General features: G+C 38.1%; 1 protein-coding gene across 1 annotated transcript in view; it reads right to left on the bottom strand.

The window, feature by feature from the left end:
* Positions 1-1,511: 1,511 nt before the first annotated feature.
* Positions 1,512-15,798, bottom strand: part of LOC129370576 (polypeptide N-acetylgalactosaminyltransferase 10-like) — a 90,977-nt gene continuing 76,690 nt past the window's right edge. The window contains exons 9-12 of the mRNA XM_055046647.1: positions 11,722-11,943; positions 11,363-11,479; positions 8,989-9,138; positions 1,512-7,855 (exon numbers count right to left, since the gene is read on the bottom strand). Coding sequence (XP_054902622.1) covers positions 7,691-7,855; positions 8,989-9,138; positions 11,363-11,479; positions 11,722-11,943 — 654 coding nt within the window. The 3' untranslated portion in view covers positions 1,512-7,690. The remainder of the gene's footprint in view (positions 7,856-8,988; positions 9,139-11,362; positions 11,480-11,721; positions 11,944-15,798) is intronic.

The raw sequence follows: 15,798 nt of genomic DNA, 5'->3' as shown, positions 1-15,798 counted from the left end.
CTCTTGTCTGACAAAGGAATCAAATCCAAAAGTATTACCTCAAACAAAAAAGTCAACTGGCCCAGCGCCTCAGAACAGGATAAACAAACTGTCATTGGATCATCTTCCCTTTTATGCAGCCCAATCATAGTGATGTGTCGACCCACAGAAAGCCACAGAGTGAGTGAATTATGGGAGACAATTGGATTGCCTTTTTCGCTTTTATAATGGTGCCGAGCCTAATAAAGAAACTTAATGGAAATCTTTAATGGAAGACTGTGCTAATGTAATAGCCTGATCTCTGTCCTAGTTACAGCTCATGAGTCTGAGGGAATGCTGATTATTTGATGATTAACTGGGGATAAATATGAATGGTGAAAAAACCACTGGTCTATGGAGAAACATAACCTTTGCTGATTAAAGTCCAGGGCACTCACATTTGCAATTGCAAAAAAGGAAAATAAATCCAGACACATTTTAATTAGAACTTTATAGCACCAGCACCATGCTGACTGAGATTGTGTAATCATGTCAAAGCTCCAATAAGACAGAGGCTATAAAATGTTCACCCAAACCCCAAACACGCTCCGTCAGTCACCATGACGAGCTGAGCAAGAAACGAATTGCAAAAGCAATAATGGCCGGGCGAAGAAGAATGAATCACAGAAAACTGGAAAACTATCAGTTACCAGGCCTGCAGAGGGAAATATGATTATGGGATTAACGTCAGTGGAAAGTGCATTTTTGCACCATCGGTTGCAGAAGCGGTTAAAATGATACAAAGCCAGCAACAAGAAGCGACAAGAGAAGGACATTAGGAAGCTGTGGGCACCAGACGTCGCCGGCAGAGTTATTTAGGAGACGCGATCGCAGCAGGAATGAGCAGCCGCTTCATCCACCTGCTGCTCTGGTCTCTGCTGTTGTGATGTCACAGCCTCTGTCTGACTACAGGCAAATCACAATGAAGGAGAAAATTCATCAACATCAATGTCATCTAAGACATCTAGTGACATTGAGAAACAATGTTTCCATTATTTTTCTATTATTTACATTTTTTTGTGAATTTGAAATGTTGCTTTAATAGTTATATAAATGTATGAGAAATTGATGCTTACCGTTATGGCAGAAAGTGACAAAATGTACAATTTTCCACACATTTTCTACATCTACTAATTAAAAATTACTTACTGTGTCAAACGACCCAATACAGAAACGGGCCTGCTTTTGGTTTTCATCCTGTTTATCATGTACACAATGAGCCGTGCTGCTTGGTGGAGTTGGAAATATATATATAGCAGATTCAAAGGTTAGATCAGATGTATCTCTATCCACAGATATTTTTTTCTAAAGTCTTGTGCGTTGACTGGTTTTGTCTTGGCTCTTATTTTCTGTTAATTGCTGTTAATCTCAGCAAAGACAAGACACTGATGACTCCCAGCCCAACAGAACCCCACTTTGAAATAATCTAAGCTGTCCCTTTAAATGATGCTGGATTTTATTTTGTAAAACACACACGAGAGACAAAGTTTCCTCCAAATATATAAACCTTTTTATTTTACAGTTTCAGCAAAATATCCTACATCTCCAGTTGCTCTGCACAGTTTGTTAAATACCTAAATACAGTTTTACAGTTTTAATCTCAGTAGAAAAAATATGGGATTTTTTTTCCAGTTACAAAATGTACACAACATAATTCCCACATGTAGGTGACATGCTGTGACAGGCTGACACATTAAAAACTCCTAGAAAACAAGTCGTTCTGCCAATTTCCTCTAAACTCGACATCCTGGAGAGAATAATAATAATAATAATAAGTTACAATACAGATGAATGGCACATTCATGACAGAGTTTACTCTCTAATGCTTGGAAATTACTGCGAAAGTGCCTGGAAATATTTTGTGCACTTAAACTCCTTTTATTCTGAGTCATGGTGAAGTTCTGCAGTTGCATTGTATTAGTTTGAAGTATTTCACCTAAATACATGAAAAATAAAAGTAAAGTGGAAGTCAATAGACAAGCGAAGGTCCAAAAGAATCCATTTCATGTTTAAAATGCTCCTCACAAGTGTAAAGAAAGAGTTCAGGGCTCAAATAAAACCTGTAAACAAAAAAGGATGCAGCAGTTTCATTTACAGGAACTAATGCAGCTTTGGTCTCAGACTGAACCTCAGCAATCCTCTGAACCTGGTATCAAAGAACTCAGACCGTCACACACTCTTACTAATGCAACACAAACAGTAGCTGTTAGCATGAGGTTTGCATGAGATTTGGTGGTTAATCAGAGATTGGGCAATAGAGCTTCACTCAGTGAGCCTTTACTCAAAGCAGCATGGATAAATGGGATTGGGGCGTGTTTAGAAGGAGGAAGTCAACAAATGTGTCCAACTTTTATCCTTAAATTAGTTACTGGGGTGTCTGCACCAAAACCTGAGAGTAAGTATCCAGATCCTTAGCTTATAAATCCTTCACTGTCTGAGTTTCCAGTCAAGCTGTGCTGCTCACACTGCATTTATTTAAGTTTGTCTGCCTGCAGCTTAAGACTGGGTGTGAAGTTCTAACAGCAAGAGCAAATCACTTAATTATATGTTTTTAAGATATGAAAGAAAAGGGAATACACCCTCAAAGAATATCACTTGCATGTCAAATGACTCACAGTTAAATCATCTCTCCAGCTGTGGTTCCTGCGTTAATGGCGCCCTGGGTGAGTCCTCCACCTCCTTTTTCTTTTGACAAATACATTTCAGATTTCCCAAATGAAAACTGAGATTTTACATAATCAAGGATATGCTTTGTAATTTATCTGTTGTTTTCATGGACTACTCAATTACAAGTAAAAAGCATGAACATGTTATGTTCCATTTCACACATAAAATGAGGATTATATAAAGAAACATAACACTAAGGTTTGACAATGCAGATTGCATTTTGAACCAAAGATGATTTAATCCACACTATATTCCTTTTACAAACAGAATAAATAGAAATCTGCAATTTAAATACAAACTTCATCATCAGTAGCCTCTTCAAGTCTACAGCCACATTTTCATTCCATGTTTGGAGGATGGCCAGGTTGATGAAACTGGTTATGCAAGTTGCAATAAAAAACTTTTCTGGGACAACTGATCGTTTGTTTTTTTTTAAATACTCGTACCATTCCTTACAAATTGGCACTCTGCATAATGAGCCACATTGCTAGATCACATCAAAGATTTGAGTAAGACGAGAACAAAGAAAAAAACTCATTGCCTGCCTTAAATCTGAGTGGAAAAGTTCACAAACACAAAACAAAAGTTTGCTGCTGGACAAAACAGGTTACAATGCTGCAAAAACCAGTCATGGAACTAAATGGCAAAACTGCAGTCGAGTCATTGCAAAAACGAGGCTGCTGAAAGTGAAAAGAGGATAAAATATCTTTGAAACAGTTGAAGCTTGTTTGAAGGGATGGAAAAGTTAAAAAGGGGACATAACAGACCTAACAAAATAATGTATACAGCTTTGTACATCACTTTGCAAAAAAAGACGTTGAACATAAGATGAAGCTAATATAAGTGAACATAAGCATGTTTTTTGTTGCACTAATTCAAGGACCACAAGGCGAGTCAAGTACTGGGGAATATTAAAATCATCATATGGAACAGATTGAGTGATGGGCAGGGGGGAGAGATGGAAAGAGATTTACACGTGTAAGAGTTCAAAAGACCAATAATAACAATAGTAATAAATTAACTGAATACAACTCTGCAGAAATGCAGAACAGGAGACTTCTTAGTTAGAATTGCCAGAATTATTTCTAATTCGTAAATGCTAGAAAACTTGGTGAGGACATTGTTTTAGAATTTTTTTTTTTTTTTTGTAAGAAATCGACACAAGTCATACATTTTAAAAGACAGTGGTCTGATACTGACCAATTGAATGCAATCTTTTGAATTAGAATTCAGTTTGTCTAACGATCGTCTCTAAAACTTACATTTTTGCCTACTGTGGATTCTTTAAAATATATTAATATGATTACAATTAAGACACTGTTAGTACTAACGTGTCAGACAATGGGTGACTACTTTTTAACCTTATGAATAATGATGCATCAAGGTGTAAAGAATATGTTTTACATCATGTTCCAAATTATTATGTACATTGGATATAATGTGTCATAAAGATAATTTTTTTTGATTTGCTATTAAATTTATAGATGGTATTGTGTGTCAGGGCTCTTTGAATCATGATAATTAATTTCAGAGAGCTGCTTGATGAGTTTAGCTCAATTAAAGGAAATCTACATTAGAATGATGTTCCACATTATTAAGCAGGCCACAGGTCTAAAGCAATATGGGAAAGAGAAAGAAACTCTGCTGATGAAAATCATCAGATAGTGTAGTCCGTACGACAAGGTATGAAAACATTAGATATTTAACTAAAACTGAAGAGTTATCGTACCGTGAAGAGATTCAGAACAAAGATGGGTTTGTACAGATAAAGGCATAATGACAAAGGTTTCTGTTAGACAAATGTATTATATTAAGAGAGCGGCTGTTAAAAAGCCCTTAAAAGCAGCAAACAGTTATTTGAAGCTACTGGTGCCTCTGGAACCCCAAGGTGGAGAAACCTCCAGAGGCTTATGGTGCATCAACCGACTATTGGGCCCCTAAGGAGTCATGCTTTGGGTCAAAATTATGTTGAGACAGAGAGAGAGAAAAAGAGAGAGAGAGAGAGAGAGAGAAAGAGGAAGAGAGAAAGAGAGAGAGCTTGTAGGCCCCTTCAGAGTCCCTGAAGGTGTAAAAATGACCCCAGCAAAGTATATGGACTTTCTGACTGATCACTTTGTCATGGTTCAAAAAGAAGAGCCTTACCTTCAGTAGCAAATGCATTGTCATGCATCTTTATGCATGACAATGAACCATCTCACGCTGCAAGGAATACTACTGTCATTGGCTATTATGGGCATAAAAGGGGAGAAACTCATGGTGTGTCACCATCGTCCTCTGACCTCAACACTATTGAGAACCTTTGGAGAAGAAATTCAAGCAAAAACTTTCCACAAACTCACAAGTTCAATGGATGCAATTATTGTGCAGGTGATTTCAAAGAAGGTCCTATGTTAACATGTAACTGTCTGTTCAAATATTTTTGATTGAAATAGCTTTTGATTTTAGTGCATGTGACCACTTAATGCTGCACATTCAAATAATGGCCGTTTGCAGTTCTTTATAATCCATAAAATGTTTAGAAAATCTACTGTGCATAATAATTTGGAACAGTGCATTTTGAGTTTTTTGTATTTTAACAAAATACTGTTCTCATTGGGAGCTTTGTTCACTAAATTTTGATTTGTACTATAATAGTTCATGACTTGAAAATTGTACTCACCATCATTTGCATTGATCATTTAAGAAAATATTCCTTGCATAATAATTTGGAGTTGTATTAAAGAAGTGCTAAACAGTTAGTAACTTGCAGAAACTCTAATTCTAATTATTTTGAAGTGTTATTTAAAACAAATGCCAGCAATAAGCTACATAGCAAACAAAGACTTCATTGCTCGCATGGTTACGTTTGTTGGGTTTCACTTTTAAATAGTAAAAATTTATTGTTGCTTAATAATATCAGTGAACTGCAAAAACACAGTAAATGAGCAAAGAAAGGATGATAAATTGTAAATGATATGAAAGTGAGCCACTTCCTTCAGCCTGACTGCCCACCATGTGCTATGAAACTGCTTCTTTTGAACGTTTGCTCCGTAAAATGCTGGCGAAGCACAACAGGTCTTTTAGAGGAATTAAAAGCCTTTTCTTGAGTGTTTGCTTCACAACACTCCATAAAAGTATGAAATAGTGCAGATGCATTTTCCTGCATAAAGCACTTTTTTCTCATAAAAATCTGTAAAAGCCTTTTTTCAGATTGGTTGATGTGTTCACATATTAAAAATTGTGAGTTTTTATTTTTAATTCACTTTAAAGGAAAATCAGGACTAAAAATTTATTTTTCAGCCTCCCTGATCAGAACAGATCCAGCAAAAAAAAAAAAAAAAAAAAAATCAAACAAACAACAACAACAAAGATTCTGTTCAGCTTGCATCTCTAGTTTGTACATAAAGCACTTGAGCTTCCCAGAAAAACCCAAAAGGAAAACAGAAACTTTATCGAGAACAAAGAAAAGAATCAAGGTGAATCTCAGAAAATAAAGAAAAATAAATTAATAGACAAAAACATCTGACATTAGAAGAGTTAATAACCACCACCAGGTCTTTCTCTTTACCAATACAGTACTGTGGATTGAACAGAGGAGAGAAAAAAGAACCAGAAACACAGCAACTTGCCATGATTAAGATCTAAGAAAGGCTGCAGTTAACCTTTGAAGGCAGGAGAAACTATGGTAGGAAAAACAGCCTCTCTCGGCTTGTGCTTTCGGAGTGCACTAACTTCGAAAGCTTGACAGGAGTCAAGAATAAACAGCGCTGCCTTCACTACACTGCAGGTCATTTTAGCTTCACTTTAAAGTCACCAAAGCTCCACTGTGACTGCCTGAAACGCTCTCTGTCGCTGTGAACACAAAACCTTCTGGACTCCAACGAAAGGCACTAAGATTTCCATTCAAGTTTATCTGAATCCCAGCGCTAGCTCGGTGAGGCCATCCGGAGTAATTCAGCCAAAGTGATGAATCAGCATGGCAGGCGGCCAATCGGGCCCCAGCCTGCCATGAATCGGCGGGCCTGTCCATCACACAGCCAGAGAACAAGACCCGCCGCTTGGCCGTCTGTGATGAGGTCGTTCCAGTGACTGAACTGGGAAGCAGCAGAGGACAGCTTAGAAACGTTTACATGTGGGGGAGCATGGGGAATACATCCCAAGTTTCAACGTTGGGTTTGAACTCGGCGAGAGGCAGAAAAAAGAACAAATGTGCAACGTTCTTCGTTACCAAGCAGGACAGATCCCAACATCAGACGGCAGTCGTGTTTGAAGAAAATAGAAGGCCAACGTTGCACAGAGACAAATCTGAGAGTGACTCATGAGGACACGTTGGGAGGGCAGAGAATAAAGGGGGAAAACGAGCTGAGAGTGTGCAGAAGGTGGCAGTCTCGTCCCCTCTGTCTCTCTGTCAATTCTGCTCATGGTGTCTCTGCCTGCAGATGTAGAGGAGAACCCATTTGCTGGCTGATTCTCGGAGTGGTTCTGCCTGGCTTCACCGGGTGTCAGGATGACTTTGGCTCAGCGCGAAGCCGCCTCCCTCCCCTCCCAGAAGCTCCCCCAGGGAGGTTGTCAGAGCCGGAGAGACATAAGGGGATTTAAAAAGGGAGAGAATGGAAAGGGTGGGCAAAGGTGCAGTCAAGCAGGGAGATTGAGACGGACGGAAGGGCAGAGGCACATCGTGAGGACCAGGAGGGAGGGCGAAATACGGGATAAAAGGGAGAAGGAATGATGAGGAATTTCGGGTAATAACTCAAAAGACAAACCAGGAAGTGAGACAGACCCGCTGCCAAAGCACAACACCCCCAAGTCACTTTTACACCATTAATCAGAATAAATTTCAGGCTCTCCTTTAACTCCTCTTTACAATATCCCACCTTGATTTATTTCTGGCACCTTTGCAAAAAAATAAATAACACCCTTTCACCCCCAAGCTCCAGGACCACTGGGAAAGCTCCTGGTCACAGCAGTAGCAGCAACGTCGGCGGCCGATTCCAAGACTGCATGGGTCCAGAGTCTGTGAGCAGACTCAGTTTGTACCGCGGTTGAAGTTCTCCAGAACTGTGCTGTTGGTTCTCTCAAACAGCCACTGTTGGCTGGGGGACGAGGGGTCACACGTGTTCATGAAGACCCGCCGCTCGTTGGCGTTGCTGTCCACACAGCTGTTGCTGACGGGGTGATAGAGGCTTTTGTCCTGGAGAACGAGAAGAAAGACAGGTCAGAGAAAGGAAGGATGAAACAACTGATGGGTTTAACACAGGAGTCGAGTTCTCAGATCTATAATGACCATTTAAAATGTTCTTCAATTCTACAGTCTGACATATCAGGACAATGTAAAAATGACCCGTCTTTAGCATATGGGTGTGTGTTTATAGATGAGATTTAAAGAGATCAGTATTGAGACGAGAGAAGCAACTATTGTTTGCAGTTTTCTGCTATGACTATTCTATGACTATAAGAAACATGTTCATTACATTTTTTGCACAAAATCATTCTTAGTTAATAAAATTTTAATCTGGTCAGTTCAGAATGAGCCGTTTGAGGATGTTTTGGCGCCACCGACTCAACCTGTGAAAATTGCTACAAACAGATACAACTATACATCTTTGAAAAGCAGAAGTGAGGCCTCCTGCACAACCACCAAGAATGCAGCACGTGGATTCTGGATGGAAATTGAACAACAAAAGTGTTTTGTAAAACCTGCTGACCAAATGAGCTGGAGCTTTGCTTGGGTTGCTAAGTGACTAGAAGGGCACCACTGACATTGCTAGGTGACAAGATGGACTCAGCTGGGGTTGCTAGGCGAGAGGCAGTAGTTGCTGATTTGTGATGATACATTCTGAAAATTTTAGAAATGATTCATTTTACAGAAAGCACTAACTTACCGTCGAAAAAGAGCAGCCTGTTTTGATTAGGGGCTTGGGTTGGATTCAGAAGCACATTTTCAAATGGAAATACAAAAATGTGTAGATTATGAATTTTGCACAATATGTCTCCTTTAATAAGTAACTACTGGATAGAATGAACTCTGTTGTGTATCTGATTTTTGAACCTGGTAAAGGAGCAAATCATTTTATTAGACATTGATGCACTAACCAAAGATTTTCTGGGCCCCTGATATATCACAATAAAATCTCCCCCAAAAAGGAAAATTGTTCAATCAGACATTAACTTATACACATATTTTGTTTTCAAACTCCATTGAAGTTTATTTCACACTTGAAGTTGCAACAAAACACTCTATAAACCATCTTTGCAGTGAAACACTTTTGTGTAACTTTTTTTTTTCATTAATTCATTTCCAGCACAAGAAAGACAGTAGAGTACCTTCCTATAGCGCCACAACTGGTTCCCCCTCATGCCGTGGCAGTCGTACAGCGTGACAGGACTGTGGTGGGAAATGGCATCGAAGCAGACCTTTTTGGTGTGCATGGGGTCACCCACCCGGATGTCTTCCCTCCAGCCAAATGTGAACACCTGCAGGGAACACAGACTTCATGTTGGATCAAAAGAGACAAATCAGTGGGAATCTGTAAAAGTCGGAAAGTTCAATAACAGAGTCTCCATCACACCAGAAAGTATTGCTTTACTGTGTGTTTTTACTAATGGTTCAGCCATTCCAGCTCTCTGACCGTTTCCTCACTTCTTTTGTAGTGAACCAAAAAAGATCTGACAAGAGCATCCACTGAAGGACCTCCTGTGATTTGCAGCAAATCCATTTCTCTTTAGTGCCAAAAACGACTTGCAACCATGTCACAAATTAAACTGCAGTACATCTTTGGACAAAAGCAATTAAACTGTCGAAGCCATGAAGTCATCCAGGAAACAGAAGGAGTCATTCAATCCATTAAGGTTGTATTATGTTTAAAGAACCTCGGTGTGACACACAAGTACAAACGCAAGCCTTCTGAGACATGGGAAGGTAATCAAGTCTTTGCCTGTATGTGGCATTCATGTGTGTTTAGCCAAGGATGATGACTAACAAAGGGACAATAACAGTGATGCAATCTATGAGGACAAACCTTCAGTCTTCTGTAATGCTACTTTGAAATAAAAAAAAATATTTTAGGTGAGACTGACAGTAAGGTTTATTATAAGAGTATTAAGGGATCTGGTCAGATTAATACAACTCAATAACACCATGATATAAATAAAGTGACTGGCCATTAGAAAAATATGAGAATTTGAAGCGCAATCAGGAATCCTGATTTGTTCAACTCAGCAAACAAAGAAGATCTACTATCAAAAATCACTTTATGAGGAGGATGAAGGTCAGAATAGTATAACAGCTGCATATATAAAGACATCTGATGCAGATGTTCTCTGCCTTTACCCAAATGAATGTTTGGTCAGACACCAATTAACTAATTGAACTACAATGATAAGAAAGTCTTAAGCTGTTGAGGTGCAGTCGCAAGGAGTCGGACATTGCAGAGATAAGAAAATTAATTACCTGCAGCGAATGGAGCGAGAGAGCAGAGGCAGCTTGAAATGACTTAAATATACTTAGTCACTGTTAGACAGAAATGATCAAGAAGACTGATATAAATACTGATCAATAAGAAGTACAGCTTCTTATTGGTCAGATTTTTTTGTTATTATAACAAATATATTAAACTAGAGCTACCATATAAAATCCACTGATAAAGACCCAAAATGAGATATTTAGCAATCATCAGTTATTCACTATTTTTACAGAAAATAGTTGACAGTAGGGTGAGGTTGTCACATGATCAATAAATTAAATATATATTTCAATACAAATATATAGATATATTTTATATTTTTTGTGTAATTTGTTTAATTTAATCCTGATTAAATATTTAAACAGTGGTATAGTATTCTACAGTACAGTGAGGTATAAATACAAATATGGTCAAAACCTCCCATTCTAATAGGATTGTTATATGGAATGATCAGATACTGTTTTAATTTTTTGCAAAAGTATCGCTTCACATAATGTTTTTTTTTTCTTTTTTTTTTTGACAACTAAAAACTTTCTCTCAATTTTTTTCGCTATGAGAGTCCAGCTCATATTACCTGTTTAGTCTAATAAAAAAACCTGAAAGTTGTAAAGGTTGTACAGAAATGTATATTTGCAGGAATCATATCTGATAAATGCAGATCTGATTTAAACCAGTGTCTTATTGTGTCAGGGGTGAAAAAAGTTCCACCATCAAAAATGCGTGGAAGTTTAAAAGTGTCCTTCAGGATTCAGGACTGAAAGCGCTGAAGCCTGAAGGACTTCAGGCTTCAACAAGCTCTGCTGCCAGTCGTGCAGAGCTTGTTCAATATTGGCATTATTTTGCAATATTGGCAATATTTTCCAACATTCAAGAAAATATAGGCTTATATCTTATATATTCAAGAAAATATAAATATTTTCTTCAATGTTTTCTCTAAAATCTTTTGGCCAGATTTTAGAGTCTGGGCAAAAGAAAAGGTGAAGAAACCAGAGTCGACAAACTGGTCAATCCCACACTCTAACGAGATAAAAATAGCTAGAATTGGGTGCAGGAGGTAAAATTCACTACCATCCATCTTAACACAGGTAACAAGGTAAAATGATTGGAAACATTGGTTAGGCTGACTGCATTGGACAGATTTTCAAATAGAACTGTTTAGTAACTCTAAAATTATCTAATGAGCCATATAAACACATCAAAATCTAAACCAGTAAAATATGTCGGCTAATTCTTACCTGTCCATGACTCCAGCTAACATCAACTCGGCCCTTCACACAGTTCTCCAGGCGTATTGGACTTCCGGACACAAAGTGTTTGCTCTCCATGCACAGTCCACTGGCCACGTTACGGACCTGCAGTGATATCGAGAGAAAAACTGTCATAAACAAGACTTTAATCTGTAACAGTTCAAAATGCCCAATCAGATGTACTCAGTATTAGATTATTAGTGGTGTTAGAAGTAGTGAACAGAAAGAGAAATGCATCTCTCTGGTAAGGAAGCATAACATTCTAGTAAGTCAGGCAAACTAGCTTTTGATATATTGTAGATTTCTCCATCTTTAGTCAACAAATCCATGAGTGGGATAAACTGTACCTCTCCCCACGCGGCAGCAGGGGGCTCCACCGGCGGGTAGTGTTTGGGCAGATCCCAGGCCACCTCATTCATGAACCACTTAAAGTTTTTGCAGTTGAGTTTGTTGCGCAGCTCCTTTTGTGTCGTGACGTCTCCGGCCGACAGGTGGCGGTACTCGGGCCGGCGCTGGTAGATGAACTCAGCGTACTCATCCATCCACACCTCTGCTACACGCTTCAGGTTCTGGAATCAAAAAGTCTAATATTATTCTGGAGATCTTGATATAGGTCATTTTCAGATCGTGATAATTTTCAGTTCTTGTAGGGTCAAATTCAGCTAGGAAATCATTTGTGGTCAACAAAACAAATGTCTAGATTTTTGTAGTACCATTTATGTTTCAAAATTTTTTTGCATGAAACAAAACTTTTAAAATCCCCGAAAGGTTAGTATCAGTTCTCCATAACACGCTGGGCACCTCCAGGCAGATGTGTCAAAATCACTAGCAAAAATACATAAATACAATGAAAACTTCCACGCGTCTTCCAATGTGGAAAAGTTCATTCTGAAACTTTTGTAAAGTAGGAACTACAGCTAAAGGAAATTTTCAGTTTTTAATCTATGCCAGTATGCAGCAACTGCTCCATAATATACATAAATTAGAGATTAAACTAATTTGTCATTGAGTGAAATAAGTATTTGAGCCCAAATGAATCATGACTTGGAACCTAAAAGAGTTCCAAGTCAGGAATGAAATTTTCTATGATTCATTATCAAAGTTTGCAAAAATCTCAGGATGGAATGTCTTTCTTTCTAGCAATTCTGTACTGAAATCACTGAATCCTTCAAAAGTGTATGTGGAGATAAATGCTGCACGTCACCCTGAACACATCATTTCTATGGTAACCCACAACAGGGGCTGCATCATGCTCTGGGCCTGATCATCTTCAGGGAGGAAAGGAAAGATGATGAAGAATATCACACTCATATTTACAACAGTGAATCTTTTGGTTGCTTTGTTTAACATTTGCACAGGAGTGGGTCTTTAGATTTATGGTCCAATACCTGGTGAAGTAAAAAAAAAAACAAAACAAAAAAAGAACTGTTCATTATTATTTTTTAATTAACCAATTACTAATTGTATAGTAAAATGTGTTTAATTGGAGATTATTTCATTTATTTATTTATTATAGAATTTGAACAAGGTTAAGCTCAGACTGCCACCTGAGTAGAATTACAGAAAAATCATTTTTCTGAATTGCAAATGTATTTGTTTTGTACAGTTTTGGCTAAATTACAGAATAGGTTGTTATTTCAGAAAATGAGTCTGCATAATTAATTACAAAGTTAGCTGAGAATTAGTTCAATTAATCAATTATCCTTTCACCTGTAAAATTAGTTTCAAACAAACCGAACAAGTACAGCTGTTGCATGTTTGACACATTTTTTAAGTAAATGCACAATCGGAAATCCCACCAATTGCAGCCTTGTGAGTGTAAAAGCTTATTGAGATGAACGGCTCCTGATGTGTGTTTGCAGGTCTGGGAGAACACGCTGGAACCTTAGAGCTACGAATGATGAAAGTAAGAATAATCTGGGTTCAGCGTGGCTCCCAGGGAGGAAGAATCGCATCTTCTTCAGCCTTCAGAGGTACAGATGTGTTGGGAAAGCGCTTGCAGCCGCACAAGCGCTTTCCCCGCAGCACGGCTCATTGACTGCAGTGAAACTAAAGCTCCGAGCTTCTTCAGGTGAATTGGAGTGCAGCAGCTGGTTTTCCCGGCAGGCTGAGTGCATTCAGAGAGTCCTGGGATCCTCTGATCCACACAGGACCCAGACTGCCAGGGAAGTTGTCTTTTTATTCAGAACCACAGCACCTGCTGAAGGGACTTCCTGCTTCTCCCTGGCAAGCAGGTTATGAGAGAATTACAGGAGAAAGACGATTCTTCTCCAAGAAATACTGAAAAAGATTTATAGTGAAATAGGATGAAAAAAGAAAAAACACCTCCAAACATTTCATTAAGAAATGCTCCAGGAGGGGGAAGACACAAATATTAGCGGTGCACTGATTGCAGTTTCCCAGCTGATCTGAAAAGCCTGACCTGCTGATTCTGTTTCTGGTTGATGCTGATTTTCTTCTCTGAAATGTAGGAAAAAAGTTGCTGAATTGGCAACAGTAAGGTGACACCTAGAAACCGCAGACAATCCTGGAAAGTGGATCTGTCTCTCTCACCGCAGAGCCAAAGAATTCAGTGATTGATTTTTCGACTATTGCTGATGAAGATAGAATCAGCTTCACATGTAAATATTGGCCAAGTAAGATCTCCCAAAATGAAAGAAATCTGGGCCTATTGATTGGTTCCTCCCTAAAAAACATGGTTTTCTCGAACTTTTTCTTTCTCTTGTAATGCTATGATTACCTGAGTGTGTCTTTACAATGACCAGAACATACATCAAGCCAAGCGAAAACTAAACAGAAAGTGTGTAATCACACTTTCTGAAATGATTTAAAAGAAAAACTTGAAAGAAGTGAAGTTGTTTATGCATCTCTAATATGTTTCATTTTCTATCCAGTAACAACATTTTAAGTGCGACTGGTAGAGTTCATAACTGTTGCTATTTTTCACAATGCTTGTTAGTCACCAAGTGTTTCAGATGTTGTTGTGTCCCATTGTTCTTGAATATGCTTTTTATTTATCATAAAATCAATAGTTTTTTTATTTCATGAATACTAAATAAATTCTCACATGCTGAGGGATTGACGGCTGTCCCTCAGCCGAATGTGGTTTTTCATTGTCTTGATGGGAAATGCAAGAGCCAGATGTGTCCTTGATGTGTCCTCTAAAATATCTGCTGAACTTCTCTCCTTTAATGCTGCCCTTGCAGAAGTGGAAATCACAGAGCCTGGCACTGAGACTGACAACAGGTTGGACGACCGTTTTCCTGCTTGGACTGGAACAAATGGCATCACTTTACTTACAGAAATGATGCTTTTCCATCAACAGTTTCTGTTTCCACTCTGTGAGGATCCATCAAGACAATATAAATGTTTTATATATACATGACAAAATCTGAAGTGTCTCTGGAATGGATATAAATCTATATTACAATGTTGGATAATGACTTAACACAGGTGATGCCATCTTGATGTGTTTTCCTTAATTATTAATTAATTAGACTTGCTGCAGAGTCGTGTCAGCAACTGGTTTGAAACCTTGGCCTTTAAAAATACTCAAACATCATCATGTTCTTTTATTTAATGAAGTTGTTATCCATGAATCTATCTTTGAGGCACAGTTTTCTGACTCTTGACTTGTTTTTAAATACACAAAAAATACTGACACTGCTTTTGAGCCAAATTTTGAAAATCTCTCTTAAACCGTCTCTAATCAAGGATCATTTTGACTCTCGTTTATTTTGGTATTTGCAAATGAAATCTTGAGCTCATAACACAAATAATTAAATACTTTAAATCAATTATCTTGTGCTATTATGGACAAGTAACATTTGCACCATCTACACAGATTGCTGCACGAATGAACTTTAAACACCTCGTTGCAGCTCCAGAGTTCGGCTCTATTTGATCAGCATTCAGGCTGTTCCATACAAAAACAGCAGCAACACAGGTCAACAGGTTCAGTCATAAATTCACCAGAGCACAACACACAAACGTATCTGAAAGAATCATACATAGGGAAGAATATTCTGATTCGGGCCTGATGAACATTTCTCAACACACTGCAGTCAGCATCATGTGAGCTAATTATTAGAAAACATTAGGCTACAGATTATAAACAGAGGTTTTGACACATTTTTGAGCTAAAAGGTGAAGCATATCACTGACACAAAATACCCATTCCCAATAAATATTTCCTAATATGTTTCAAGGTTTAGTATAAATCAGAAATGAACTAACTGCCCTGGCCTTTCTCAATAAACAATAAATCAATGAAACATTGTTGATGAACATAAAAAAGTATTTTTCTACTTTTTGTAATCAATCCATTTTAATGTATGTGAAACATTATTAACAAAAAATCCACGGGTAGCAGAATTTTGGCCAGTAACAAGTTTCTGTGTTCACAACATAAAATGGCACCATTC

Source organism: Poeciliopsis prolifica, unplaced genomic scaffold (assembly GCF_027474105.1).
Source record: "Poeciliopsis prolifica strain line A6 unplaced genomic scaffold, Auburn_PproV2 SCAFFOLD024, whole genome shotgun sequence".
Taxonomy (NCBI): Eukaryota; Metazoa; Chordata; class Actinopteri; order Cyprinodontiformes; family Poeciliidae; genus Poeciliopsis; species Poeciliopsis prolifica.
Note: the sequence above shows the minus strand (reverse complement) of the source record. Positions and strands in the feature narration are given on the sequence as shown.